A 26,782-nucleotide genomic window follows, 5' to 3' on the forward strand; every position below is an offset into this window, starting at 1 on the left:
ATAAAACAAATCAGAACTTTTTTGCCTATCAAGTTGACAAAGTTTTTTTTTTTTCTTTTTTCTTTTAATTCAGAGCAGGCAAATTTGCGTTATCTTTCTAGAAAGCAATTTAGTTGTAATAAGTCCATCCCTCTGACCCAGTAATTCTACTTCTAGGAATCTGTCCTAAAGAAATAGCCAGAAATTTCAGCTGAGCTTTATGTGAGAGGATGTTCATCATGGCATGGCATTATTTATAAAAGTAAAAATTTGGAATCCTGCCGAATGCTCAATTATAAGAAATGGATTTAGTAAGGTCAGCACATACACAAGCTGGAATATTTTACAGCTGTATAGTAATTTGGCTTTTAACTGTGGTAAGGGACAGGATTTTCTAGCGGCCAAGCATTCAGGTTTTAGAGTAAGAGAGACTAGGGTTCAAGTCCTGGCTCACCATTTATAACTGGGACCCTCAGCAAGTTATGTAAGATCTGGAGACCATTTCCCCATCTGTAAAACGATAGAAGCTGCCTAAAAATGAAATAATGTATGTAAAATACATTAGCTCGGACCTAGCCGGAAAGTGTTTCCAGAAGAGAGGCTCTTATTAATATCATTGAATGACATGGAATATGCTACATGGAAAAGCGGGACCCAAAACTCCAGCCCAGTGCCCATTTTGAGAAAGAAAAAGTGTGAATATACACATTTTGAAACACTGGAAGGAAATACAACAGATCGTTAAAGTTGGTTATGTCTAGATGGTTGATTTCCTTTTGGTTTTCAAATATTCTACAAGGAGTAAATACTTTTTATAATCAGGAAAATTTTTCACTTTTTTAAAAACCAAGTTTAAAGTCAAGCACTGGAGTCCTTCATTTCTTTTAACACAGTGTGCTTTTTTTTTTTTTTTCCACCTAAGTCTCTTGAAATCCACCTCCTGACAGATTAATAAGATCTCTTGCTATGTACCAGGTGGTGTTCCAGGCATATATTGAGAGTAAAAACTCTTTAATCTCCATTTTACAGATGAGGAACAGAGAGGTTCAGTCCCTTGCCCAAGGTCACACAGCTGGTAAATGGTAGGGCAAATGAAAACAGTCTAATCACTGTGCCAAGCTGTCTCCTAGACTACCTGGCTCCTCTCATGACCCATCCCCAGTGCCCATTCCCCACCTGGCCCCACGTACCAAGGTGTGTGTTGGTCACAAAGTTCCCCATCCCCGACAGGTCAGGAGCCCCCTCTTCTCTGCTGACAGGGCCATCATTCCACATGAGGTCAAAGCCTCCCACTCGCTTCTCCCTTCCTGTGAGCCTGGATGGGCAGGAGACACAAGGGGATGATGAAGGTGCACCTGGTGGGGCCCAAAGACCCAGGCCAGTTCCCCGCTCCCTCCCTGCACCCTACTGGTGCCTGTGCTGTCAGAATTCCTTCTTTTGTCCACCCATTTCCTGGGGGCCCAGACAGGACTCAGAGGGGTCATCTCCCCTATTGTCCCCAGGCTCCCACCCTTGCCCTCAGTAACATGAACCTACTTAGAGTCTGCCATCCTTCCCGGACCATAAAATCCAGGAAAGCAGGGACTAGGTCTATTGTGTCCTTTACTGTGTCCCCAGGGTGTGGCACAGGTCCTGGCACATATTAGGGGCCCAAATGTTTGTTCAATGAGTAAGTGATGGTAGATATAGAGGACACTTGAGGTTCTGCCTGCTCAGCACCCATTTCAGCTTCTTTCAGCCTAAGGGTACTTGACTTTTCCAGGTACTCCTCCCTCTCTCACTCACATGCCTCAGGTGGGGATGATCCCACCCTTCTGGGAGATGGGCACAAGATGTAGGCCCAGTCAATCAGTCACAATGATTGGTTCAGAGATGGGCATGTGACATAATCCCCACCAATAAGAATGAGAGCCCTCAACCTTTCCTGGAATAATTGGGAAAAAGCTAATGCATAGGAATGAAGTGGGGGTTGGGGAGGGAGAGGGAGAAAGGGAGAGAAAGGGAATGAGAGAGAGAGAGAGTGAGCCAGTGAGCAGACAGACCAACCAATACCGACTGAGCACCTGGATTCAGCCATTCCTGAAGTCAGACCCTGGATTGTCCCATTATATACACATTGTTATAACAATATATAGTCTCTTACTGAACACTTACGGTGAGCTAGACACTTTACAATAAATAATCGTGGTAAATTAATTTAACAACCTTGAGAGGTAAACATGATGTTTCCCATTTTACAGATGAGGAAACTGAGGCTCCGACAGGTGAAATCCAGGGTCTCACGGTCAGGAAGTGTGGAGGAAATCCTGCTGGGCTGAATCTCAGAAGGCTGTAGTTGGTCCTGCTCTGCCCCAAAAGGGCTGAGTCCTTGAACCAGGATATAACCCTGTGTGGACATCTCAGTTTGTCCATCTATGAAATGGCAAGCAGGCCTGAGCCACCCCTACATACTGCTCAAGTCCCAGTGCTGTGAGTTCTCGGTCTTCCTTGCTGGGGGCCCCAGCTGTCATGTCCAGGGGTGCCTGAGTGAGGCTGCCCCCCGTTACCTGGCCTCCATGTCCACCACATGCAGGGTGTCTTCCAAGAGGCAGGTCTTGAGCTCATAGTCCTCCTGGCTGCTGGCTGTCAACGACGGGGACGCATTGACCTCCAGGAGCCACCTGGGGAAGGAGGGGCATGGAAGGCCTTAGGGTTACCTGGTCCGTGGGGCCTCTGGAATTTCGCCGAGAGGCTACATGTGGTGCCTGGGCCCAACCCTCAATTCAACCAAGGTCGTTCTTTCCATTTTTCCACTAGAAGAAAGGACTCAGCGGCTAAAACTTTTTGAAGACAGTAGTCACAAACTCGAAATCCCCACAGGGGCCAAGTGGTACCTAAATGAGGCAAGCTGGAGGGGTGGAGTGATCTTGCCGCCCTCCTATTGCTCTTCCTTCTTCCAGTAGAGCCCTAGTGAACGCTTGCCTGTGGAGGGAAGTGCCTGGCCGCTGGGGGTGGTGGGAGCAGGGAGGAGCGGAGACTGGCGAGCAGGGAAGAGCCAGCCACTGTTGCCACGGCACCTCCAGGACACTGCCGCCCTGTGGGAGTGTGGCCCAGGGTCGGCAGACCCTCTGAGTTTTCCAGAAAAGGCAAAACTCCAGACTGTTGTGTAAATATCTCCCCGTTTTTTAGAGATCGTCAATGAATTTAAATAAAAAACCGTATGAAGTCCAAACTCAAGTGTCTGTGGGCCACAGACACAGAGGAGGTTGAACTGATGAGGAAAACAAGCCTGAGGTGGTAAGGACCACAGCGATGGGTCCCAAGGGCCCCCAGCTTACAAACTGGTTTTGCGCAACCAGGTCGTGGACGGACAAGAACCTGGGGCCCAGAGAGGGACGGGCTCACCGGGCAGGTCCGTGGCAGACGCGGGCCCTCCCCCTCCCAAACTTGTTTCCCCAGCCACGTCCTGCTGCAGGGGGCAGAGGAGAGACCCACTGGCCCCAGGACCCCGTTTCTCTTGAAGCTATCTGACCTAGGCCTCATTCTGGGGCTCCGACTCCTGGCTCTGAAAACCCTTCCACACCGGTCCAGTGACCCCGGGGAGGGCGTTGGCTCCAGGAGCCGCAGGACTGGCCCAGAAATGATGACCCTGGGTCTGGCTCTGCCCTGGACTTACTGCATGGCCTCAAGCACCCGGAACAACCCCGCTGGGCTTCTGGGTCCTTTTGTATCACATGGGGGCCATCACTGTGGTCCCTACCACCTCAGGCTTGTTTTCCTCACCCGTTCAACCTCCTCCGTGGGCACAGTGGGGTGGCGGGAGCAGGGAGGAGTGGAGACTGGCGAGCCGGGAAGAGCCGGCCACTGTTGCCAAATTCTTGGCAGAAAGCGACATGGTAACAATATTCCCTTATGTGGCACTTCGCACCCTGAAAGCGGCAGGGCTTACAAAGAAGTTTGCCGGGGACTAGGGAAGGATCCCTGGCTCAGCAGATGTTCCAGAAAGGTCTCTCAGTGCCAGGCCTGGGGTTCAGTGCTCTATGGACGGTACCTCATTCATTCCTCATACTAATGCTATAAGCACAATGCCCATTTTACAGATGGGCCAAGTGAGGCGCAACACAAGGAAGCGGCAGAGATCAAACCCGGGCAGTCCGGGTACAGCACGTACAACATCCCCCCACTCTCCAGGCTGCCAGCCTACCCACTTACGGCTTGAGGTTCTGGTCTATGAGGATGTCATAGCCGTACAGCTCAAAGCAGTGCTTGTCGCTGATGATCACCTTCTGCACACTCTGCAGGCTCCTGACAAAGATGTTGTCCATATCGCTGAAGAGCGTCTCCACCACCTCCGGCCCGTGCTTGGACGCAAGGTACTGACGGAAGCGCTGGAGCATCCACTTGCAGCCCTGGGGCCCCGAGCACCCAGGGTGGGGTGAGGGAGGGAGCCTCAATTAACCGGGACCCGGCCTGCTGGGACCCTCAAACAGTCAGCATTGCATGGCCCTTGGGCTGGGACAAGAAGGGCCCAGGCCTGAGTCCGGTGAGGAGGAGAACTCTGAGTTTGTCCCTCTTGTGGGGCAAGGCTACTGCATGCTTGGGGGTGGGGGGTGCCCACCCAGAGCCTGTGCCTCTCTTTCTAGAGCACAGCCAGGGTACTCAGGACCCCGTAAGTCACTGCCCAAACAGCCTGCACAGGCTTCTTCCCTGGGCCTGCCTTCCTGGGGACAGACTGCACTGACCATGTGTGTACCCCAAGGCCAAAGACGACCAACTGGTTACTGTTTTCAGGAAAACGGGAGTGTGTGGGATGGAGCTGGGGGAGGGAAAAGAAGCGAGTGGGTGTGAGCTGGGGGCCAGGTCTCCCTGTGCCCCACTGTTCTGGCTCTTAACTCTGAAAAGTCTGAGAATTCTAAATTTGAACCTGGCCTTGCCAGGTTATTAGATAGGTTATTAGATTATTAGATGGATGGATGGATGGATGGATGGATGGATGATAGGGAGAGAAAGAAAGATGGATGATGGATGGATGGATGGATGGATGGGAATATACTTGTCAAGGTAGGAGGATAGAACACATTTTGTTACAGGGTGTGTTTCTTTGAGTTGTAACTTAACTATTTAGACACATGATGTGTGGGTCTCCATCTGTACTCTTGCCTTGGGCCCTGCAAGTGGGAAGGGTGATCCTGACCTCACTGGTGAACTATGAGCCCAAGATAGGCCTGTCCCGGGCTCCTGGGTACCCCACCTCCCCACCCCAACCCCGTCCCAAAAGGCTGGCCCTGGAGGGCAGAAGCCCAGCTTCCTCACCTTCTTTGGGTGGTAGTCAGGAGATGTCTTTTGCACAGCAACGTTGGTGAGGTGAACATCTGGGTGAGGTTGGTGGTCAAGGACTAGTGCGAACAAGAAGGATGAGCCCTGTGCCATGTAGGCCCCAGAGACCAAACTAAGACTTGCGGTTGGCCATTGATGAGGAAAGCTACCAAACAGTCCAGACAGCACAGATGTGGGCCTTGTAACCAGTTGGGCCTGGGTTCAAATCCCACCTGCATCTTTACTGGTTCCCCCCCCTCCACCCCCTCGAGCAAGTCACTTAACCTCTGAGCCTGTTTCCTCACCTATTAAGCCGGTACATAGGTGGGGAAACAGGCAAAGAGTAGCAAACCATCAAAACCAATCTGTAGAGAAGTGGAACTGATTAGTTATGAACTCTTTCAGCAGGAAATTTTTTTTGCTTAGAAATGACAATAGAAATCAGAGGAAGTCAGTGGATGGGCCAACTATGTAAACATAAAAATAATCAGATATCAAGACAAGAATGAAAAGCAAGCATGACTAGAGACAAGATTTGTAGCAACTATGATAGGCTAATGTTTTTGTCACATGAAAATCCCACACAAATTGTTAACAATAAAAATTTATGACCCCCTTGGGCGCCTGGGTGGCAGTTGGTTAAGCGACTGCCTTCGGCTCAGGTCATGATCCTGGAGTCCCGGGATCGAGTCCCGCGTCGGGCTCCCTGCTCTGCAGGGAGTCTGATCCTCCCTCTGACCCTCCCCCCTCTCGTGTGCTCTCTCTCATTCTCTCTCTCTCAAAAAAAAAAAAAAAAAATCTTTAAAAAAAAAAAATGACCCTAATAGATAAGTAAATAGAGGGATATGAACACATCAGAGGAGACATAACTGGCAAAAGACCATCTGGGAAAATGCCTAACGTTTCCAGTAATAGAAGATACCCAATTTTAAAGGGATGCAAATGGGGCAAAAATACAATTGGAAGAAATGCAAATTCTAAGGCAAAATCCTGCTTCCCCATTAAGTCAGTTACATATGTTTCAACCTTTTTATTTGGAAAAACTCAAAACTTACAGAATCATTGTAAGTATAATGAATGCCCATATATGCTTCACCTATACGTGCCAGTTGTTTTAAAAATGTCTCTTTAAAATGGTTGTCTTCAGAACCGGAGAGCAGGGATAAAATGGGCCCTGTCAATGGAAGGGTAAAAATAGAAAAGAACCTTCTGGAAAACAATCTAGCCATAAGCCCTTGTCCCAGAAGTTACACTTCTGCAATGTCATCTGAAGGAAAAAATTTAGATATAGTAAAAGATTTATGAAAAATACATTTCCTTGTGGCACTATATGTCATAATTGGAGGAAACTGAATACTTCCCAAATGCCCGCAGCGTGGAGGATTAGTAAACCAGTAAATCCAACTCAGTGGAATATTTTATAACTAATAAAAAATGTCTGCAAGGAAAATACTGACATGTTTAGTGAAAAAACAGTTACGTTTATATGGTGGGATCACTCCTTTATAAAATACAAACAACAACAACAAAAAACCACACAAATGAACCTAGGAGGAAATACATCAGAAGGGTAAGTAGTTGTCTCTGGAAAACATGACTAGAGAAGGCCTTTCTCCCCCCACCCCCTTTCTGTACATTTTCTGAATTTTCTGATTTGTCTTTAAAAAGCTATACTATTTGTACTGTGAAAGCTATACTCTTTAAATATTTTATTATATTTATTATTAAAGTAATACATAATGGTTGTAAAAACAATTGATAATACAGGAAAACACGTAAAGTTGGAAATAAAAGTTCCTGACCTGATTCTAATCCTCTGTGGTTTTCAGAATTAATAAATTAGTGAACATCCTTTCTTACTTTCTTCTAAACAGAAACATCCTTCCTTAAAAGCCAAATCGGGATCATAAACCTACCAGTTCTATATCTGTGTGCGGTTACTCACTTAATAGTCTATCTTAGATGACTTTCCATGACAGTTCAACTGACCTCATTGTAACAGCTGTGCAATTTCATGCAGATGCTTTATCATTCCTTTTACCACCCCACAAAGGCGTTTTTACTTATTTCTATTTATTATTACAATGTTGAGGTGGTTACTTTTGTATTTTGTGTGTGTACGTATATATATGCATATATTATTTGAGTAACTGTGCATGAACTATATATAAAAATGTAAATATATATATTTAACGTCAGGTTAAAATATGTCTTATTATTCTGTGATCCAAAGTTGCTTTATTATATATATTTTTTAAGAGGTATTTATTTATTTGAGAGAGAGAGAGCAGGGAGGAGGGGCAGAGGGGGATAGAGAGTCCCAAGCAGACTCTGTGCTAGGCACATAACCTGACATGGGGCTCGATCCCACAACCCTGAGATAATGACCTGAGTTAAAGCTAAGCATTGGTCACTTAACCGACTGAGCCACCCAGGTGCCTCCAAAGTTGCTTTATTATTTTATTTATTATTTTATTTATTTATTTATTTATTTATTTTTAAAGATTTTATTTATTTGACAGAGACAGAGACAGCGAGAGCAGGAACACAAGCAGGGGGAGTGGGAGAGGGAGAAGCAGGCTTCCCGGCGAGCAGGGAGCCCGATGCGGGACTCGATCCCAGGACCCTGGGATCATGACCTGAGCCGAAGGCAGACGCCCAACGACTGAGCCACCCAGGCACCCACGACTGAGCCACCCAGGCGCCCTGCTTTATTATTTTAAAAGTTGGGTGTGTAATAGAAGCAAATGTGGCAAAATATTAACATTTGTCAAATCTGGATGGATGCCTGGATTTCTCTGATAGTCTTTTCTACATTTTTCTATACGTTTTAACGTTTAAAAATTAAAAACAACGAAAAGAAGTTATGGAAAATAATGTGTATTCACTCACTGTGCAAGCAGGAAAGCCTCATTAACTAGAAAGTAGTCCTGGAGGAGGCTGGGATTTGCTTATTAAGGCCCCACGACCCCAGAGATACACAAACACTTGTAAATATTGGGGAGGGGATGACTAAGGCGTGCTGAGCACTCACTCTGGGCTCAGCACTGTCCTAAATGCTTTACGTGGGTGATTTAATCTTAACAAAACACACGGTGGCCAAAAAAATGAACCTAAAATAGATGTTAACTTGCATATGACAAATGCTTGTTAGAATTACAAAATGAAACAAACATACTAAAGATGCTGAAGTTGGAAAGATGGGGGGAAAGTCGTAGGAAATAGCCAGGAGGGCTCCCTCCCATTCCAGCATGCAGGCAAGTAGCTCAGACAGACCCATAATCGAGAGACAAAATTTAGGCGAGAGGTGCGAACTGGCTAGAAGCGTTGGCTGGGTTTGCCCTTGTCAGCAGCTTAGCAGATGCAGCACCTTCCTTTCCTTCTCTCCCACATGCAGGCCATCTCGTCCTGCTGATTTCTCATCTCCCCGTTTCTGGACTGTCAACCTCTTTTCTTCTGATGCTCACGTCTAAAAATCTTAGAAACATTATTTTTGATGTGGATATTCTAACCGAATAATACACTCTCGTGGTTCAAAAACCAAAAGGCATCAAAATGTGTCTGAGGACATATGTCCTTCCCCACGCCTGTGCCCACCTGCCCAAGTCCCCTCCCAAGGGCAACTTCTGTTTCCAATTTCTTGTACTTCCAGAGATGTCTGTGCACAGATACACAGAGAGAGATCTGTAATGTGAACGGAAGCATACTTTTCAGAGTTCTATACTTTGCTCTTTTCCAACTGACAATACATCACCGAGATTATTTCACATCTGTACATAAAGCATGGCCCTCATTCCTTTTTAACAGCCACATAGTATTCCATTGTGTAAATGAGCCATTGGTTTTATTTCCTATCTTTTTTTGCTCTCACAAACAAGGCTGTGCAGTGCATAACCTTTCAACCTCCTTTTCCTATACCGTGAGTGTATGTGTAGGGTAAATTCCCTGAAGGGATTGCTGGGTCAGAGGGCATGTGTTTTTTGTCTTTTGATAGACATTTGCCAGGTCGCCTCCGAAGCGGTTGTACCAGCTTATACTCCACCAGCAACACCAGTACTCCCCCAGCCTCGCCGACATAGTGTTACCAAAATTTCGGTCCCTGCCAGCGTGGTGGATGAAGAGGACATCGTGTTTGAGTGAATACATGAGCCAATGACTAAAGCACATGAAAGGATGCAAACGTTCTCCGGAGGGGCTCAAACTCCCGTCCTATGACCGTGAACCAGTGCGGATGGCCGGCCCACCACCAAAATGATCGTCAGGCAGAGCAGTTTGGGGTGAGCTGCTCTGAGCAGAGCAGAGCCGCTCCCCTGGGATCACTGGGGGCTCCCTACAGGACTGTCAGGGCCCAGAGGAAGGGACCAGCCCTGTCTTGTTCGCTGCTGTTTTCTCCTGTGCCCAGACCCCAGCTTGGCGCTCTGTGGAATGGATACGTTCTCCCTGACCAGCTGGGGGATGGGAAGGGGCAGGGTGCATGGGAGATGGGCAGGCAGCGATCCCAGGATACATTGGTCATCAATGCTGCTCAGGGTGAAGCGGGTGTTGGAGAATCGGGCAAAGCCATCCCGGTACAGCCAGGCCCGAAGCGGGAGGTACTGCGTCCAGGAGGGAAAGGAGGGGGAGGCAGGGGTGGGGGTGAATACGAGCACTTTTGCCCCTCTGAGCTTTTGCACCTGCTGTTTCCTCCACCCAGAGTGCCCTTCCTTCCTTCCCACATCACCCCTCAAGAATCTGCTCCAGGGTCAGCCTCCTCTGATTCTAGCCCCTCCTTCCCTGGTGCCGGGGGTGGGAAGAAGATGCAGAAGGGAATAGAATGAACAGGCCTCTTCTCTGCTCCACCACCACAAGCAACACCCCAGCTCAGTGTGTGTCCATAATCCCCACCAGACAGTAAGCTCCAGGAGCACAGGGCTGAGCCTGCGTCCCACACCCCTATGTCCGGTGCCCCGCACAGAGTGCCATACCATGAAGGTCTGAACACTGTTGAATGAGTGGGGCGGGGGGGAGCACAGCAACTCCTAGTTTGAGAGCAGGCTCTGGGGCTAGGCTGCCTGGATTTGAACCCCAACTCTGTCGGTCACCAGTGTGTGACCTTGGACAAGTCACTCAACCCTGCTGTATCTGTTTCTTCATCTGTAAAATGAGGATAATAATCGAACCAACCTCCCTGGTTATTAGGAGGACTGAATGATATAAAATCTGCCAAATACCGGGGCTTGGTACTTAGTAGGTGCTCACTAAAAGTTAGCTGCGGTTACCATGGATGGCTGGGTGGATAAAGGACAGGTAGAGGGCAAACCCAGACCCTGGGATGGCAAAAGTGGGATCTGTTTATTCACCCCCCTCTTATCCTCAGATGCCCCGTGGGCTCTCCCAGGCAGACAATATCAGACAAGCTCACACAGGTGCCCCCCCCACCCCAGAATGGCTTCTGCTCCTTGTCTCCCTCCAGCTGTTCCTTACCTGCGGCTGGAGGAGGGGCCCCTCTTCGCTACTCACCGACATCACCAGCACATAGACGCGCAGGTCAAACTTGCGGCCTGTCAGGCAAGGAGAAAATTCATGCAACAAATATCGACCGTGGGCAGGCACCGCGCTGGGTTTGCAGGTTATAGTAATGGACACACAGGAGTGAATGCCAATAAAAGCACATGAGGTACAAGGAGAGGGTGACTGGCGGGGAGGGTTAATACCCAGAAAGGCCTGGGGTGCCTGGGTAGCTTGGTTAAACATCTGCCTTCGGCTCAGATCATGATCTCAGGGTCCTGGGATCGAGCCCCACGATGGGCTCCCTGCTCAGCGGGAAGCCTGCTTCCCCCCCTTCCCTCTGCCCCTCCCCGCCCCCCAGCTCGTGCTATCTCTCACTATCTGTCTCTCTCAAATAAATAAATAAAATCTCAAGACATGCTGGGGAAAGGCTGAAGACATGGAATCAAGGAAGGCTTCATGCAGAAGGCTCCAGGAAGAGAGGTGCCCAATAACCCAGAAGGGCGGGCCTTGCAGGGGTCCGGAGCCAGCGGAGTGGAAGGAGATGGAGTTGGTGAGGTCAGCGAGGTCAGCGAGGTCAGCAGGGGCCAGCTCATGTGCAGTTTTTGCATTTTGTTTCACCAACCATGGGAGGCCACTGAAGGGTGCCTTGTCCCCCTGGCTACTGTGTTGGAGTGGAGCACAGGGGGCCAGAGCAGCTGTGGGTACCAGTGAGGACAGGAGGGGACAGTGGCCAGACCCGGGATGGAGGTGGTCAGATGGATTCAAGAGCTGCGTGGGAGCCTGATGGAGGTCAAAGGGGGGAGGAGAAGAGAGGAGCACACCCGGAATGGTCTTCGACCTCTGCTTAACACCCAGGGCTGGAGGGGCTGGGGACATAGGGAGGCTGGGGAATGAGCCCCATGGCAGGAGGAGGGCGAGGTTGGATGTTAGGCTCGCTGTTGGGTTTGAGTGGCTGGCAGGTGCCCAAGAGGGCATGCCGCAGCCTGTGGGACATCAGGATCCGGGGTGTTAGGGCGAGGTCTGAGCTGTAGACAGAAAGCTGGGGGGTCACTGGCATCTGGAGGGTGTTTAAAGCCACAAGAAAGGATGGGGTCACTGGGGGAGAGAGGGGAGGACGTTGCCCGGGGAGGTGAGAGCAGCCAAGCAGCATAGACGCTGTTCTGGGCAGAGGGGCCGTCTCACCTCCTATCAGGTAGGGATTTTCGATATAGCGCTGAGCTACGTAGTTCTCCACAGGGATCTCATCCTTCTGGTCGTCAGAACTTCTTGCATCCTAGTTGTAAAAATAACTATTATTGACATTTATGGAGCATTCCTTGTGTAGGAGGCACTGTGTTAAGCACTCTCCTCGGGGTATATCAACCCCGATCAGGGAAGTAAGTACTCATGTTATCCCCAGTTTACAGATGAGAACCTGAAGCACAGAGAAGGGGAGTGACTTGCCCAAGGCCACACAGCTGTGCAGTGGTACAGCTGGGAAGTGGACCCGCAGGCTGGGCCCAGAGCCTCGGCATTTAACCTCCAGACCTGCGCTGTCCATTTACATTTAAACTGATGAAAAGTAAGTGAAATTAAATACCCCCACATGGATGTACCTTGAGGACATTATGCTAAGTGAAATAAGCCAGACACAAAGGACACATACTGTTTGAGTCCACTTAGATGAGGTCTCTAGAGCCATCAAATCCAGGGAGATGGCAAGTAGAAGGATGGCCGCCAGGGGCTGGGGTGGGAGGAGGGGAAATAGGGAGCCAGTGTTTCTTGGGGACAGAGTTCTGGGAGTAGATAAAAGAGATCTGGAGGTGGACAGTGGGGAAAGTTGCACAACAGCGTGAATATACTTCATGCCACTAAATTATACACTTGAAAGTAGTCAAAATGGTAAATTTTATGTATATAAAAGAAAGGAAAAGAAATGTAAAATCCAGCCCTTGAGGGGTACCGGCAGCTTTTCAGGTGCTCAATGTCAACCCGTGGCTAGTGGTCGCCACACCGGGGAGAGCGCAGGCACATACTGGTCCACCTCTGTAGAAGGTTCCACTGGTCAGACGCCCAAGGACATTCCTGTCCCTTCTCTGCCTGCGAGTTCTACCCCCCGCCAGCCCAGCTCAGGAAGACAGCAGTGCCCTCTCTCACACCTGTGCGGCACCTCACCGTCCGCAAAGCCCTTCCTCACCCACTGTCCCCCTTCACAGTAACCTTGTGAGGAAACCGAGGCCCAAAGGCAAGTGTCACTCACTTGGTGAGGTCACACAATAGCCCAGAGGCAGGGAGCCCCTGGAATTCAGGGTTCCTGGCCCCCAGGGCAGAATTTCCTTCACTTATTGTCACCCCACCCCAAGGTAACCGGGCCTCCCCTTCCTGGGCGCCGGACCACCCCCTACCTGTACTCACATGGCTGCCAGAGGGATTGACAGTGCTCCGGGCCGGCGGGGCCTCTAAGCTGGTCAGCTTCTTGCCCGCGGTGCCCTGCCGGTTTCATGGGCAGAATCAGGACACACAGGGCAGGGGGGAAATTCATCTATTGAGTACCAGCTCGTGCAGCGGGTGCTGGTTGTGTAGGAGTTGGTCATCCTACTCTTCTCCCTCACCCTGCACTATTAAGATCTCTAAGGTTCAGAGGGGTTCAGCAATTTTCCCAAGACCGCACAGCTGCAGAATGGCAGGGGCAGGACTGGAACCAGGATTTCCTCTACGCTATGTCTGGGACAGGGATGGGGTGGTGGGGAGGGAGGGAGCTACCTCAGGCTCAGCCTAGGATCTACAGGAAGAGTCGGCCGAACTCTCCCCAACCAGGTGAGCCCAGGTATAGAGGCCATGTTCTCAGGTTTTAGGCGTATTAACTCATTGCGTCCTCAGCGGGTACTATTACTACTATCCCCCATTTCCTTGGGCACAGACAAGTGAAGTATCTTACCCAAGGTCACACAGCTATTAAGGGGAAAAAAATCAAGATTTAAACCCGTGCAATCTGGCTTCAGGGACCCCATTCCTATGGGCCTGCCCCAGAGCTTCCTTGCCAGTCCTCCAAGCTTTGAAGGAGGGCCAGCGGGGCCCCTCATTGCAGCAAGGGCAGAGGTAAGCTTACCTTCCTCCAGTCCATGATGTCCTTCAGCCTCCGGAAGAGGAAGATGCCCTTCCCTTGGGACCGGGCTACCTGGGGCGGGGGTGAGTGCAGAAAGAGCAGCTCTCAGCTCCGTGTTGCTCCTTGTTGGCCCCTGTGCCTGGGCCACCTCCCCAGACTTCGCTCACAAAGGCACACAATGGCATGAATAATACAAAAGAGCAGACAATTAAAAAACCATTTCTAACAGTCTTGGGAACACATCATCCAATTCTTTTTTTGGAAATCAATTTGCCTTCCTAATTAGGTTTTGCTTCAGCTAATACTGATCAGCCTGCATTTACTGAATCCCAGCATGGGTAATTCATAGCTTCACAGAGTCCAGGGGCTGGGGACATCTTTTATATCATGCAGAGCAGTCAGCACCAAAGGCATTACTCCCTCCTGTGAAATCCCTCGATGATGGTCACCTGCCTGGCCTTGCCTGTCCACAGTGCCGGGGAACTCATCACCCTCCCCCACCTCCCGACGCAGCTCATCTGTTGCAGGATAGCACTAGTCAGCAGTCATCCCAAAGGCATAATTAGGTGACTACTGTGTGCTGCGCATGCTATCGAAGTGACCTAGACCTCACAGAGCCTTCACAGCCTAACCCGTGTTGAGCTCAAATTTGCCAGCCTGGCTCTGGGCCTGTAGGGCCTCCTAAAACAAATCTGATCCCTGGGCCCCAGAACAGCCCTTTGATCATCTGTAGCCACTGAGCAGGTCCCCCTGAGTCGTCTTTCCTCTAGCATTAAGGCACCCAGGGAATGCAAACTCTTGTTTCCCTCTGGTCTCCTCTGAGCACGGCCCAGCTGGCCAGTGTGAGGCTCTCTGTACAATGTAGGGGCAGGCAGAGCGGTTGGGCATGGATGGCCAGGTTGCCCACTGCGTGAAGGGCTCCTGGTCATGGAGGCAGTGGGAGCCCAAACCCAGCTCCGCTCCGCCCGCAGCGCCGTGTGCCGATTCAGGGTTGTGTACACCCAGAAGACGGGTGTGGAGCACAGGTAGGGCTCAGGGACAGCTACCTGTGCGCCGCTATTTTGGAAAGCAGCTCATCAGCGTGCATCAAGGGCTTCCATTGGCTCCCGGCCATGCAAAAGACTTAAATCCACTTCACAGAAGAAGGTCACCCAGTGTGAACAATGAAAAGTCACTCCGCTTCATTAGTCTCAAGGAAATGCAAATGAAAACCCCAAGAGGATACCACTCCATGCTCCTTGAGAGTGGTTAAAATTAAAAAATGAACAATAGGGTCGCCTGGGTGGCTCAGTAGGTTGAACATCCGACTCTTGGTTTTGGCTCAGGTGACCATCTCACGGTGGTGAGATCCAGCCCCACCTCGGGCTCTGCGCTCAATATGGAGTCTGCTTCAGATTCTTTCTCCCTCTCTCTGCCCCTCCCCACTCTCTCGCTCGCTCTCTCTCTCAAATGAATAAACAAAATCTTTTCTAAAGGATTAAAACAATGAAAAACGAACAACAGCAAGTGTTGGTGAGGCTGTGGAGAAACTGGCACTCGCAGCTGCTGGTGGGAGTGCACGTCGTTGGAAACGAGCAGCACCTGCTAAAGCTGAACACAGGCACCTGCTCTGACCCAGAAGGGCCTCTCCTAGGCCCCCACACGGCAGAAACGGGTGCACCCGGGCACCCACGGATGCATCCGGGAACATCCGCAGCGGCACGATTCACAATGGCTTCAACCTTGACACTGCCCAGAGGGTAAAGAGTCACGTGGTGGAACAGTATACAGCCGTGATGACTAGCAGTGGGCAGTCACCCGCGTCAGTCGGGATGAATCTCGTGGACATAATGTTGATGGAGAGAAACCAGACACAGCGCAGCAATATCTCATGATTCCCATGATATCAAGTACAAAGGCAGACAGATGCATCTATGCTGTTAGGGCCTAGAGGGGTTGTGAGTGGGAGAGGGTCTGGGGGGAGCTGCCGAGGGGCCGGCCAGCTCTGTCTACGGCCTGGGTGCTTGTTACTCAAGTGTGCTCACCTCCAGAAAATTTACCAAGCTGCGCCCCCATAACTCGGGCATATTCTGTTTACTAAACTTCAATTGAGAAGTTTTATTAAGGCTCCTGCCTTTTGATCTGGGAGCCCCCACCTCCACCTTCGTGGGCTGCCTTCCCTACAGTCATTCCCTTCCTTCTCTCTGGCCGCAGAGCCCACCTCTCACACGGAGGCCGGGAAGACCACACACCTGTTCTGTCAGCCTCTCTTGCAGCTCTTGGGAACCTCACGACTAGTTCTGGCCAATGAGACCTACAGAGACGTCTGCTTAGGGCTTTGGGGCTTCTAAGAATGACTTTCTGCCTTGTTAAAAATATCAGGATCAAGGAGGAGAGAGAGGGAGGGAGGGAGCCAGCGATGGAGGGAGGGAGAGAGACGAAGAGATGCCTGGCTCCTTTCCTTCTTTTTCTGAATGCTACCGTCTAAGGAGCTGAGGCCTTTTAACAGTCTCAGTGAGCCCATCCCCAAACCTGGAACTTCCTACCTCTGGCTTTCTTGTTAGAGGAGGTAATAAAATGCCTTTACTGTTTAAAGCATTGTTAGTGGGGCGCCTGGGCGGCTCAGTTGTTGGGCGTCTGCCTTCGGCTCAGGTCATGGTCCCAGGGTCCTGGGATTGAGCCCCGCATCGGGCTCCTTGCTCAGCAGGAAGCCTGCTTCTCCCTCTCCCACTCCCCCTGCTTGTGTTCCCTCTCTCTCTGTGTCTCTCTCTGTCAAATAAATAAATAAAATCTTTAAAAAAATAAAAAATAAAAAAAATAAAGCGTTCTTAGTATGTTAGCAAACATGCCTGTTCCAAGAGATGCCTTTCTAAGGGAATAATCCTCAAGAGTGGAAAATAAACTTCCTGCTTGGTGATATATCAGGGTTTTTAAGACTGGGAAATCACCTACTATCTAGCTCCAGCAGATTGTAGTTTGCAAAAAGAGTCACAAAAATATTTCCAGTCCCATATGTTTTTCCGGAACCTTGCTACCCCCATCCCCGCACCCTCCATGAAGAGGTGAAGTCGATGTGCCCTCCCCTTGAATCTGGGCGAGCATTTAGGACTGTCTCTACTGATCGCATATGGCAGGAGTGATGTTGTGTGGATTCCAATGCTGGGTCATCCAAGGCAATATAGCATCCACACAGCTTTCTCTTTGGGGGATGGTTGCCCTTGGAACCCAGCCACCATGCTGGGAGGAGGCTCAGGTCATATGGAGAGGCCCACATGGAGGGCAGCTGAGTCTTCCAGCCCTCCACCCTGGCTGAGCTCCCAGGCAGCAGCCAGCACCGACTTGCCAGCCGAGTGAGTGAGCCAGCTTGGAAGCGAATCCTCCAGCCCTCACGGGAGCCGTCCCAGTAGACCTGGAGCAGCCAGGAGCCTTCCCTGGCAAGTGTTGCCCAAATTGGAGGCTCGGGGGCTAAATAAGACATGACTTTTGTTTCCAGCCACTGAGTTTTGGGGTGCAGCAATAGAACGCAGACACTAACGTTAGGGGAATGGTTTATAACGACAGCAGATGTTTCCTACGCACCAGGCACCAAGATTTACGCACCTTACCTTGTGAAAGCTTTACCAAAAAATCCTCTATGTAGGCATTAATACTATCCCCGTTTTGCAGCCAAGGAAACCAAGGAACAAGGCCAAGCACTCTGTTCAAGGTTACCCAACCAGCAGGTGACAAACCCAGGTAGTTAAATCTGTGCTTCACAGGCCTGAGGCTCACGCACCTCCCGCAAAGTGCCAGGGAGTACACAGAATCACACGACAGACATGGTCCTACTCCTGGGAGTATCGATCTTACTTGATAATTTGGGAGTAAAACATATTATTTTTCTAAAAAGACAAATCAATTGGAAAATAATATGAATGGATTATGAGAATGAGCCATACTTTGATTTTGCACCACCTGCGGCCACCCAGGGCCCTCGACCCCCCGCTGCCACTGCCTGCCCTGCCCCTGGGGCCCTTGATCACGGGGCATTCACTGGGTGTTACCCATGGGGTTGGTGGTCTACTCAGCTACCCTGAGCAGGGAAAAAAATTCCCTTTTTCTCTGCCAACAAAACCCATTTGTTTTTTTCTTGTTGTTTGTTTAATGTAAGCTCTACCCCCAACGTGGGGCTCAAACTCATGACCCTGAGATCAAGAATCACATGCTCCACCAACTGAGCCAGCCAGGCACCCCCAGCAGAACCCCATCTGGATCACCTCTTCCCGTTGGTCCTGCCCTGCTGGGAGTCTGAGCCCTCCTAGGGGTCCCACCGCATGACTGGTTCAGGTGCAGGCCAGCAGGTACCAGGGGAGGCGTGCGGCAGTGACCTCTGAGAAGTTCGTGTCCTCTTCAAAAGGGACACAAGACCAGGGTGTTCGTTTATTCCTGTGGCAGGTGGAGGGGTCAGGAGGCGAAGCTAAAGGTGTGGCAACCGCGCTGTGACTGAGAGGAGAAGCCAGCCCACTGGGGTGGGGATTGATGATGCTGTCGAGGTGCCCACCAAGGTTGTTGAGTCGTTCCTGGAACTGGCCTTTCATGATTAAAGGAAATGTCCTGGCGTCCATAAGCTTGAATGAGAAGAACATTTTTCATCCTAACCAGATTTTCCCATTGCCTTCCAATTATGAATGCGGACCACAAACCGTAGTAGTATTAGCCACGCCTGTGACTTTACTTGCAGAAGAAATCTCAGTTATTTTTATATCACATTACGGTTGTTGCAGATATCTCAAAATATTGTTTATGCTCGTTATGACTTTGAAATTATGGTAACTATGGGCCTGCTGTTAGACTCTCTTCAGCTGTGAATGAAACTTCTACGGCATCGTGAGAGGTTCTAGCGGGTCTCTAACGGCAGGACCATGCTGACTGCCGGACTGACGGCCTCGCCTGCAGGGGCTGCTCCTGCCACCGACCGACCGACTGAGGACCGCAGGGACAGGAAGCCTGACCCACTCCTGGGAGACGGGACCTCCTCTGGCCGGAGGCCTCCCCCAGGCCTCTAGGTGCTTCTCTTCCTTCCCTCTCTCCCTCACTGGGTCTGACAACTGTCCCAGCCCCTGTCTCATTCCCTCCCCCCGTTCCTTACAGGCAAAACTCCCCACACGTTTGATCTTGCCTTTGCATCTGTTTCTCAGAGGACCCACTAACCGTTTGTTTGATAACTGTTTTTCAATATAGTTGCTTCCTTTTATAATCAAATTACTTTATTATTTTAAAAACACTCTTTTGTGACAGTGTGAAACACGATTTTTGCCAGATGCCCAGGAGACCCAAGACGAGCCCCTGCCCTCTTGTTTGAGTTCCCATTAGTCGGCGCTTCTGTTATGTGCTGCCCAAAGCACCCCCGACTCTTTGAAGATTGCAGTGAAAAGGTCTGAGAAGCTCTGGTGGGGTAAACTTGAGAAACGGGAGGTAAAATTCTATTCTTCCTGTCCTGCAATTTGGACAGAGGCCCCCAGAGCTGGGAGCAACCTAGTGGTTGCCCGGGATGCTCACAGCTTTGAGTGAAATGTTAAACCAGATCTGCAGACCACTGATGGACAGGCCCCAGGACTGATGGACAGCCCTGGGCCCTGACAGCCAGCACCTGCCCCCCAGGCGCGTGAGGGAGGCTAGACAAGCAAGCGTGGTCCCATGGTCTGGGTCCTGCCAACCTCCCACCCACCCAAAGGGCCTGAGCTGGTGGGAGGGGAGAATGTTCAGATGGAAAAGAAGTTTGGACCGATGCAATTTTTACATCACCTGGGCTTTTAAATGGCAAACCCAGGGGCTTGTTCTTACACTCTGAGAGTGACAGCAAAGCTCCGAGATGGGCTGGGGCTCAGGCTCCGTGGGAAGAGGGGTCCCCGAGGGTGGCGTGGAGGGGACGATGCTACTTATTCCTTTCTGAGTCCAACTCACCCCCTCATTGCCCCTGCTCTGCTTCCACTAAAGAGGAAGATGCAGACTCAGCAGGCCTTAGGGGACCGTGCAGAGGAGGCGCCGGAGGGAAAAGCAGGCCAGTGGCTGCCTTCACGGGCCCCACCACAGCAGCTATGTGAAAACTCGTGTGTGTGGGTGCGCGAGGACAGCCCGTCTCACAGAGACAGGCCTTGTGGGAAGAGTGGAGGGATTTGGGATTTTTTCCCTTTATTTTCTAAATTTGGAGTAACGTCCTATTTTTTTGTTTTGTTTGTTTTTTACATTTTCCCTACCCCAAAGGAATCCAAACAACAGGACTTGTGATTGATTTTGCACCACCCAGTACTCTAGCCCAGTGGCTCACAGTTCTGTTGCTCCGGAGAACCCTGGCTGCTATATCTGGGACGTTGCTAGAAACGCAATTCTTAGCCCCCAGCCCAGGCCTACTGAATCAGACACTGAGGGATGGAGGGGGGGCTTTAATAAGCTCTCCAGAAAATTCTGATGCACTCTCAGGCTTGAGAATTACTCCTCTCCAGTCTCAGTCCTCAAAGTGTGGCCCACGGACCTGCAGCAAAGGCCTCACCCGGGAGCTGGTTAGAAATGCGGACTCTCGGGCCCTACGCAGACCTGCTGAATCAGCCTCTGCCTTGAACAAGATGCCAAATGATTGTGGGCACATGGTGGGTTTGGAAAGCACTGACCTAGTGCTTTCCAGGGGCAGGGGGAGAGAAGGTGTTGCCTGGACTCTTGGAAATCACAGCAAGGACGGTCACTGACTGGACACCTAAGTGCCAAGCCCTTTATATGACTTGTATAAACTCATGTATTTAACATGTTATCCTTCACTGGATTCTCTCCCAACCCTGGCAGGCAGGTACACTTGTTAATTCCACTTTACCTACGATGAGGATGCAGACTTAGAGGGGCTGAAACCTGCTTGGGGTCAGCCGGCTCATAAGCAGCGGGGACAGAGTTAAAGCCCAGAGCACCCACTCTCTGCACCCCGTACCCCAGACAGGGCGTGGCAGCTCTGCAGGGGCAAGAACGCCCGCACGCAGCCAAGATGCCGCCTCTTAATTACAGCTGCCTTGTGTCTGCCTCTGACAAAGGCCGTGGGCGGGGAAAGGAATCAACTTAATATGCGATTGCTCTTTCCAATTAGCACAAATTACCATTTGTCTGGGAGGATAATGCTGGGAGCTGGAACCGCCCCGTGGGTTGCAGTTCTCTGCTGCCTAACCCCTTCCGCTCTGGCTGCAGAGAAGGGGATGCAAGCCTCCCAGCAGGCCTCACCAGGGACAGGAGCAGGAGCCCCGGTAAACGCTGCCCGGGACCCAGTTGGGAGCATCCGTGGTTTTCGTCTGCCCTTCCGAGCACCTGCGCATTGGCCAGCACCGGCCCTAGTCCCCAGCTGCACAAGGAAGGGCTGCCCCGTACTCTGCTCCCCACAGCTCCCTTCCTGGGGCCTGGCACATTCCCAAGCCCGGGAAATAGTAGGGGGCTTTGCTGATGCCCATTCAAGGCTCTGGTGGCTTTGCGGTGAGAAAGCAGCCCTGGCACGAGGAAGGACCGAGGGGCTGGTGGGTACTCTGCCACCTGTGCCCTCCACTCGGTTTCTGGATCCCTGAAGGGCTACCTCTGGATGCAAGGCCTTCGTGCATGCAGTTCCCTCTTCCTGGAATGCTCTTCCCTACCTCTGCCCTTCTCCAGGCTGACCCTCTGCATCCTTCAGGCCACAGCCAGTACTAATTCTTCTGATAACAGTAACAACAGCAGCAGCAGTCCCTTACGGAGTGCTTCATGTTGCGCTCTGCCCGCCGTAACTCAGTCACACAACAGCGTTCTGCGACAGGTACTGCCGGCTCACTTAGCAGATGGGAAAACTGGGGCACAGAGAAGTTAAGTAGTCTGCCCGAGGTCACACAGCTAGTAAGTGGTACAGGCAGTATTTGAAGCAAGGGGTTTGGCCTCGGAGCCCAGTCTGCCTTCAGAAAAGCCTTCCGGGCAGTGGGGAGCCTCCTACCCTTTCCTCTCTACTGACACTTAGCACAGCTCCACGCACGCAGGTGTCCTCCGTATTGTCTGCGCCCAGCGCCCAAGGAAGGCGGACCCCCACTTCCGACTCGCTGAGGGCTGCGTCCCCAGCGCCTAGGTCTATGCCTGGCACGTGGCAAGTGCTCAGCGAGTATTTATGGAATGTCTGAATACACGGGTCTCAGTCTCCTCATCTTTAAAATGAGGTCATAGTGGGCGCCTGGGTGGCTCAGATGGTTAAGCATCTGCCTTCGGCTCAGGTCATGATCTCAGGGTCCTGGGATCGAGTCCCGCATCGGGCTCTCTGCTCCTTGGGAGCCTGCTTCTCCCTCTGCCTCTCTCTCTCTGTCTCTCATGAATAAATAAATAAAAATCTTAAAAAAAAAATATTAAAAAAAAAATGAGGTCATAGCTCCTCCCAAGGGCCATCCTGAGAACCGGGCAGCACAGGTAAAGCTCTTGGCATGGCTTGGCCGTCACTGGTTCCTCTCCTGTCAGGAAGAGAGGGGGGATCTGAGCTCTAGCAAGCCTCGGGATTCCCTGCCCTGGTCCTGAGGATCACTTGTTCAGCTAGGAAACACGCATTGAGCACCTACTGTGTGCCAGCTGTCGCAGCTGCCGGGTCCACACACTGCAAGGAGGAAACGAAGTCAGCCCTCGGGGGCTTGCGGGAGGTGGATGGTGCATCTGAGGCTGAATTGCCAGGCAGAATTTTGTCCTGGGATGTGCCATGAGGGAGCCCTGCTCTGTCTGGTGCCCGGGAAGCCCTCCCTCCCACCGCCCCCACCCCCTGCTCCCGGCACTGGGCACGCACAGGCTTCATGATCCAGGTGATTCCCGGGTTTTTGCGGAACTCCTCCACGAACAGGTGGTACTCGCATGGCATCTCAAAGGTTTTGGGGAAGAAGTCACACTTGGCTGCCTCCAGCTTTCCGGCCTCGCGCTCCAACTGTTTCCGGAATCGCTTCAGGTTCTTCACCATATAGTTCTTGCGGGTCAGCTGGGCAGCAGGTGGGCGAGCAGGCCGTTAGTGCCTGTGCCCACTGCCCTGCTCCAGCTCCCAGCCCCAACCCCCCAGCTTGTCCCCGCAGCCTCGGGCGCGCCAAGGAACATTCGCAGTGAGAATAACTCTGAGACCCTGTTGTTCTATAGTGATCCCCACTTCACAGGCCAGAAAACCAAGGCTCAGAAAGGTTAAGTCAGCTGCCCAGAGTCACCCAGCTAACAGAGGCACAGCTGGGATTGGACCCAGGCCTGTCTGACTCCCAAGTTCATGTTTCTAACCTCTAAGCTGCACTAACCTTTTCAAATCTCAGCATCGTCGGCTCCTCCGGTCCCATCGTTGTGGTCTGGTTCCTCCCGGACCTCCCTCCCATCTCTAGACTCCCAATTGCTCAACTGGCCTCTCCCCTGAAGTCACCATACGGCTCAAACATCCTGCTCCTTCGGCCCTTGCCCCACCCCTCTCCAGTGCTGAAATGCCAACCAGACTGTGACCTCAGTCCCCACCCCAAGGCAGCCTGTCGTTCAGGTACCAGATCCTCACTCTCTCACACTCTTTAGCTCCTCGTGTATCTTGAGCACGTGTTCCCCACCTGGCACATACCCCACATTCTCTTCCACTTTTCCATGCTGGTCCTTTCACTCCCACACCTGCTCATTGCCACATCCAGCGACACGAATTGGCCGACTCAGTGCCCCGGCTGCCCCAGCTCACCTCGTAGTGGTTTCGGAAGTGACTGATGCGCACGTGCTCGTCCATGTAGGTGTGGTCAAAGTTCTCCCGGAGCCAGCTGACGTCACACCAGTAGAAATCCCACTCCCCTTCACTGCGGGTGGGGGGGACAAAGGTCACGACCCGAGGCCCTCAGCACTGCTGGGGGGCCTGGGGCCCAGGGAGGTGCAGCCGAGGGGGGGCAGGCGGCAGCATGTTCAAGAGGAGTCTTCGGGCGGTGGCTGCCCACACTGGGCTCTGTGAGGCCAGAGTGAAAACCAGAGAGATGTTCCTGCACAAACCCAGGCTGCTGGCCTCCTCTGAACAACCAGCAGAGCAGTCGCACGGAGCCCTGACGCCCCTTGGCACCTGTCAGCTGGAGGGAGGAGCCGCTGCCAAGTGAGACAGGGACGCCCCCTCCAGGTCACAGTCCCCAACGCTCCCCACGGCCCACGACAACCAGCCAGCCTCACCTGGTCATGCTACCTGCCTGGGCGCTGGAAGCATCTCTGTTGCCCACCCCCCCTCCCCAAAAGCCCTCCTCCCGCTGGCTCCTCAGAGCAGCCTCAAAAGGTGACAACAATCATCCCTGGAGTCCCCGGATGAGGATGACCCTGCTCACCGAGGCCCTGGCAGCACCAGGATTCCTACCCAGTCATGCCCGGCTCCGAATTCTGACCTGCTTCTTCACCACCACACTAAGGAGAGGGACAGGAAAGCAGGCTAATCTGATGGCACAGCTGTGGGGCTGAGAGGAAGCGCTTGCAAACTACGTGGCGGGAAATAAAACAAGGCCGCCATGACTGCTTCCAACTCCTTCTTAAATACGAAACTACAGCTCTAACTGAAGCCCCGTGTGGACGAGACTAGACTCCAGTACCAGGCAGTGGGAACCACGGATTCCCCCATTCACTCACCTGTTTCCTCATTCATGGAGAGGCTGCGAGAACAGGGTGGAGACGAGCCTGGGTCTCCGCACAGACTGACCAGGTGCTGGCCTGGCCCAAACCCTGACAAGCCGAGTGGCCTCAAACACGGCAGTTTTTACTCTTCTGCGTCCAGCGTTCCCACTTTCAGTAAATGGGTATGATAATAGCACCTCCCGGAAGGTCTGCTCCATGATTCAGAGGTCATGCGTGTAAAGTGCTCAAGAGCGTCCAACAGGCTTAGCTACTTTTAGGCAACAGTATTCCCTGAGCACCGTGTCAGGGCAGCTGGTTGCCCTCACCCCTCAAAGGTATTTTCTCCTTTTTCTACGGTACCAGAATTCCCGACATTTACCTGGGAACATGTCATCTGCGTTCTCCAAAATAAAGACTCCATTTTCCAGATTCTCTTGCAGCTAAGCTAAGTTCTGGCCAACGTGAGACACTTCTAGGCTGAGCTTTTCAAGGGCAGGGCATGCATTTTCTTGCCTCCTTCCTACCGACTGTGGCTTGGACTCGGGATGTAAGGGCTGGAGCTTCGCCTTAGACCGTGAGGACAAGGGCCTCACTCAAGTGATAGCAGAATGGAGAGATGGAAGCGGATGGATCCAGATTTCTATACCATCTCTGAACTTCCTACATCTGGACTTCAATGGGAGAGATAAATAAACTTCTAGTCTGTCAAAGCCTCTTTTACTTTGGGTCTCTGTTACATGCCTCCAAACCTTAACCCTAACTTATATTAGCACCTACTATGTGCCGGGCATTGGATGCTTGTTCCATCTCAGTATCCCCAGGGCTCAGCATAGAAGAAATGTAGGCTTGGGGTCAAGTAAGTTGTTCAAGGTCACAGAACCGGTAAGTGGCCAGGGAAAAGCAGCCCTTGACCTGGACCTGCCATCACTGGAGGATTCAAGCCAGCTAGTGGGTGATGGCTGCATTCATTGATTCTCCAGAGAGCTCTAGGACACTGGCTATGGAACAGTCCAGCTGAACTGGGTGTGAACCCCACTTTGACCCTTACATGCTGTATGACCTTCAACGATTGGCTTAATACCTCTGAACATAATCATATCTTACTGGATGGTTGTAAGGCTTAAATAAGACAGAGGGTGTCCGTAAGGCGCCTGACACATTTTGAGTGCTAAATAAATGTTGGTCCCTATCACAGCCAAATTGGGACAAGTCCCAGTAGCCACCCAAGGCAACTGGGAGAAAACAAAGGGAGACAAGGATCTGTGAGGCAAAGGGAAGAAGGGATGAGGTTGGCAGGGGGTGGGGAGGTGTCTTACTCCTTTACTTCCACCCATCCTGGCCTGTGGCGAAGGACATCCATGAGAGTATTTATGAGAGTGGTCTTGAATCGGATTGATGCTCTCTGCTCTCTGCAAGACAAAGCAACGGAACGCTTGCTCAGGATCACACAAAAACCTGTATAGGGATGTTCGTAGCAGCTTTATTAATAATAGCCCCAAACTTGGGGACACCTGGGTGGCTCAGTCAGTTAGGCGTCTGCCTTCGGCTCAGGTCATGATCCCAGGGTTCTGGGATCAAATCCCACATCGGGCTCCTTGCTCGGTGGGGAGCGTGCTTCTCCCTCTGCCTGCCACTCCCCCGCTTGTGCTCTTTCTCTGACAAATAAACAAATAAATAAATAATCTTTAAAAAATAGCCCCAAACTGGTAACAAACCCAGATGTCCTTCAATAGGTGAATGGTTAAACAAATAGTGGTCCATCCATACGATGGAATACTAGTCAGCAATAAAATGGAGTGGAATATTTATACATTCAGTCTGGATGCGTCTCTAGGGAATTATGCTGAGTGAAAAAGGCCAATTCCAAAATGTTATTATATACTGTACAATTCCATTTATATAGCTTTTTGAAATGACAAATTATTGAAATGGAGAACAGATTAGCAGTTGTTGGGCCTTAAGGACAGGGTGGGGGTGGGAATGTGGGAGAAGGCAGAGGGAGGAGGAGGGAGTGGCTATGGCTATAAAAGGTCATATGAGGGCACCTGGGTGGCTCAGTCGTTAAGCTCTGCCTTTGGCTCAGGTCATGATCCCAGGGTCCTGGGATCAAGCCCCACACTGGGCTCCCTGCTCGGCGGGAAGCCTGCTTCTCCCTCTCCCACTCTCTCTGCTTGTGTTCCCTCTCTAGCTGTCTCTCTCTCTGTCAAACAAATAAATAATATCTTTAAAAAAAAAAGGGGGTCATATGAGGGATCCTTGTAGTGGTGGGAATTTCCTTATGATGTCAGTATCCTGGTTGTGATACTGTACTATATAATTTTATTCTCTGTTACCATTGAGGGGAACCAAGTACAGGGC

General features: G+C 51.3%; 1 protein-coding gene across 1 annotated transcript in view; it reads right to left on the minus strand.

Annotated features, from left to right (window-relative positions):
- The window catches only part of TTLL9 (tubulin tyrosine ligase like 9), a 38,574-nt gene that overhangs the window by 2,774 nt on the left and 9,018 nt on the right, over window positions 1-26,782 (minus strand). Inside the window, exons 3-14 of the mRNA XM_045885555.1 lie at window positions 25,741-25,833; window positions 23,526-23,637; window positions 22,623-22,808; window positions 13,853-13,921; window positions 13,159-13,233; window positions 11,947-12,037; window positions 10,774-10,814; window positions 9,782-9,869; window positions 5,272-5,330; window positions 4,171-4,367; window positions 2,526-2,639; window positions 1,170-1,294 (exon numbers count right to left, since the gene is read on the minus strand). Coding sequence (XP_045741511.1) covers window positions 1,170-1,294; window positions 2,526-2,639; window positions 4,171-4,367; window positions 5,272-5,330; window positions 9,782-9,869; window positions 10,774-10,814; window positions 11,947-12,037; window positions 13,159-13,233; window positions 13,853-13,921; window positions 22,623-22,808; window positions 23,526-23,637; window positions 25,741-25,833 — 1,250 coding nt within the window. The remainder of the gene's footprint in view (window positions 1-1,169; window positions 1,295-2,525; window positions 2,640-4,170; window positions 4,368-5,271; window positions 5,331-9,781; window positions 9,870-10,773; window positions 10,815-11,946; window positions 12,038-13,158; window positions 13,234-13,852; window positions 13,922-22,622; window positions 22,809-23,525; window positions 23,638-25,740; window positions 25,834-26,782) is intronic.

This window comes from Mirounga angustirostris, unplaced genomic scaffold (assembly GCF_029215605.1).
Source record: "Mirounga angustirostris isolate CCGP_5_RB_7025 unplaced genomic scaffold, mMirAng1.0.hap1 SCAF_10, whole genome shotgun sequence".
Lineage (NCBI taxonomy): Eukaryota > Metazoa > Chordata > Mammalia > Carnivora > Phocidae > Mirounga > Mirounga angustirostris.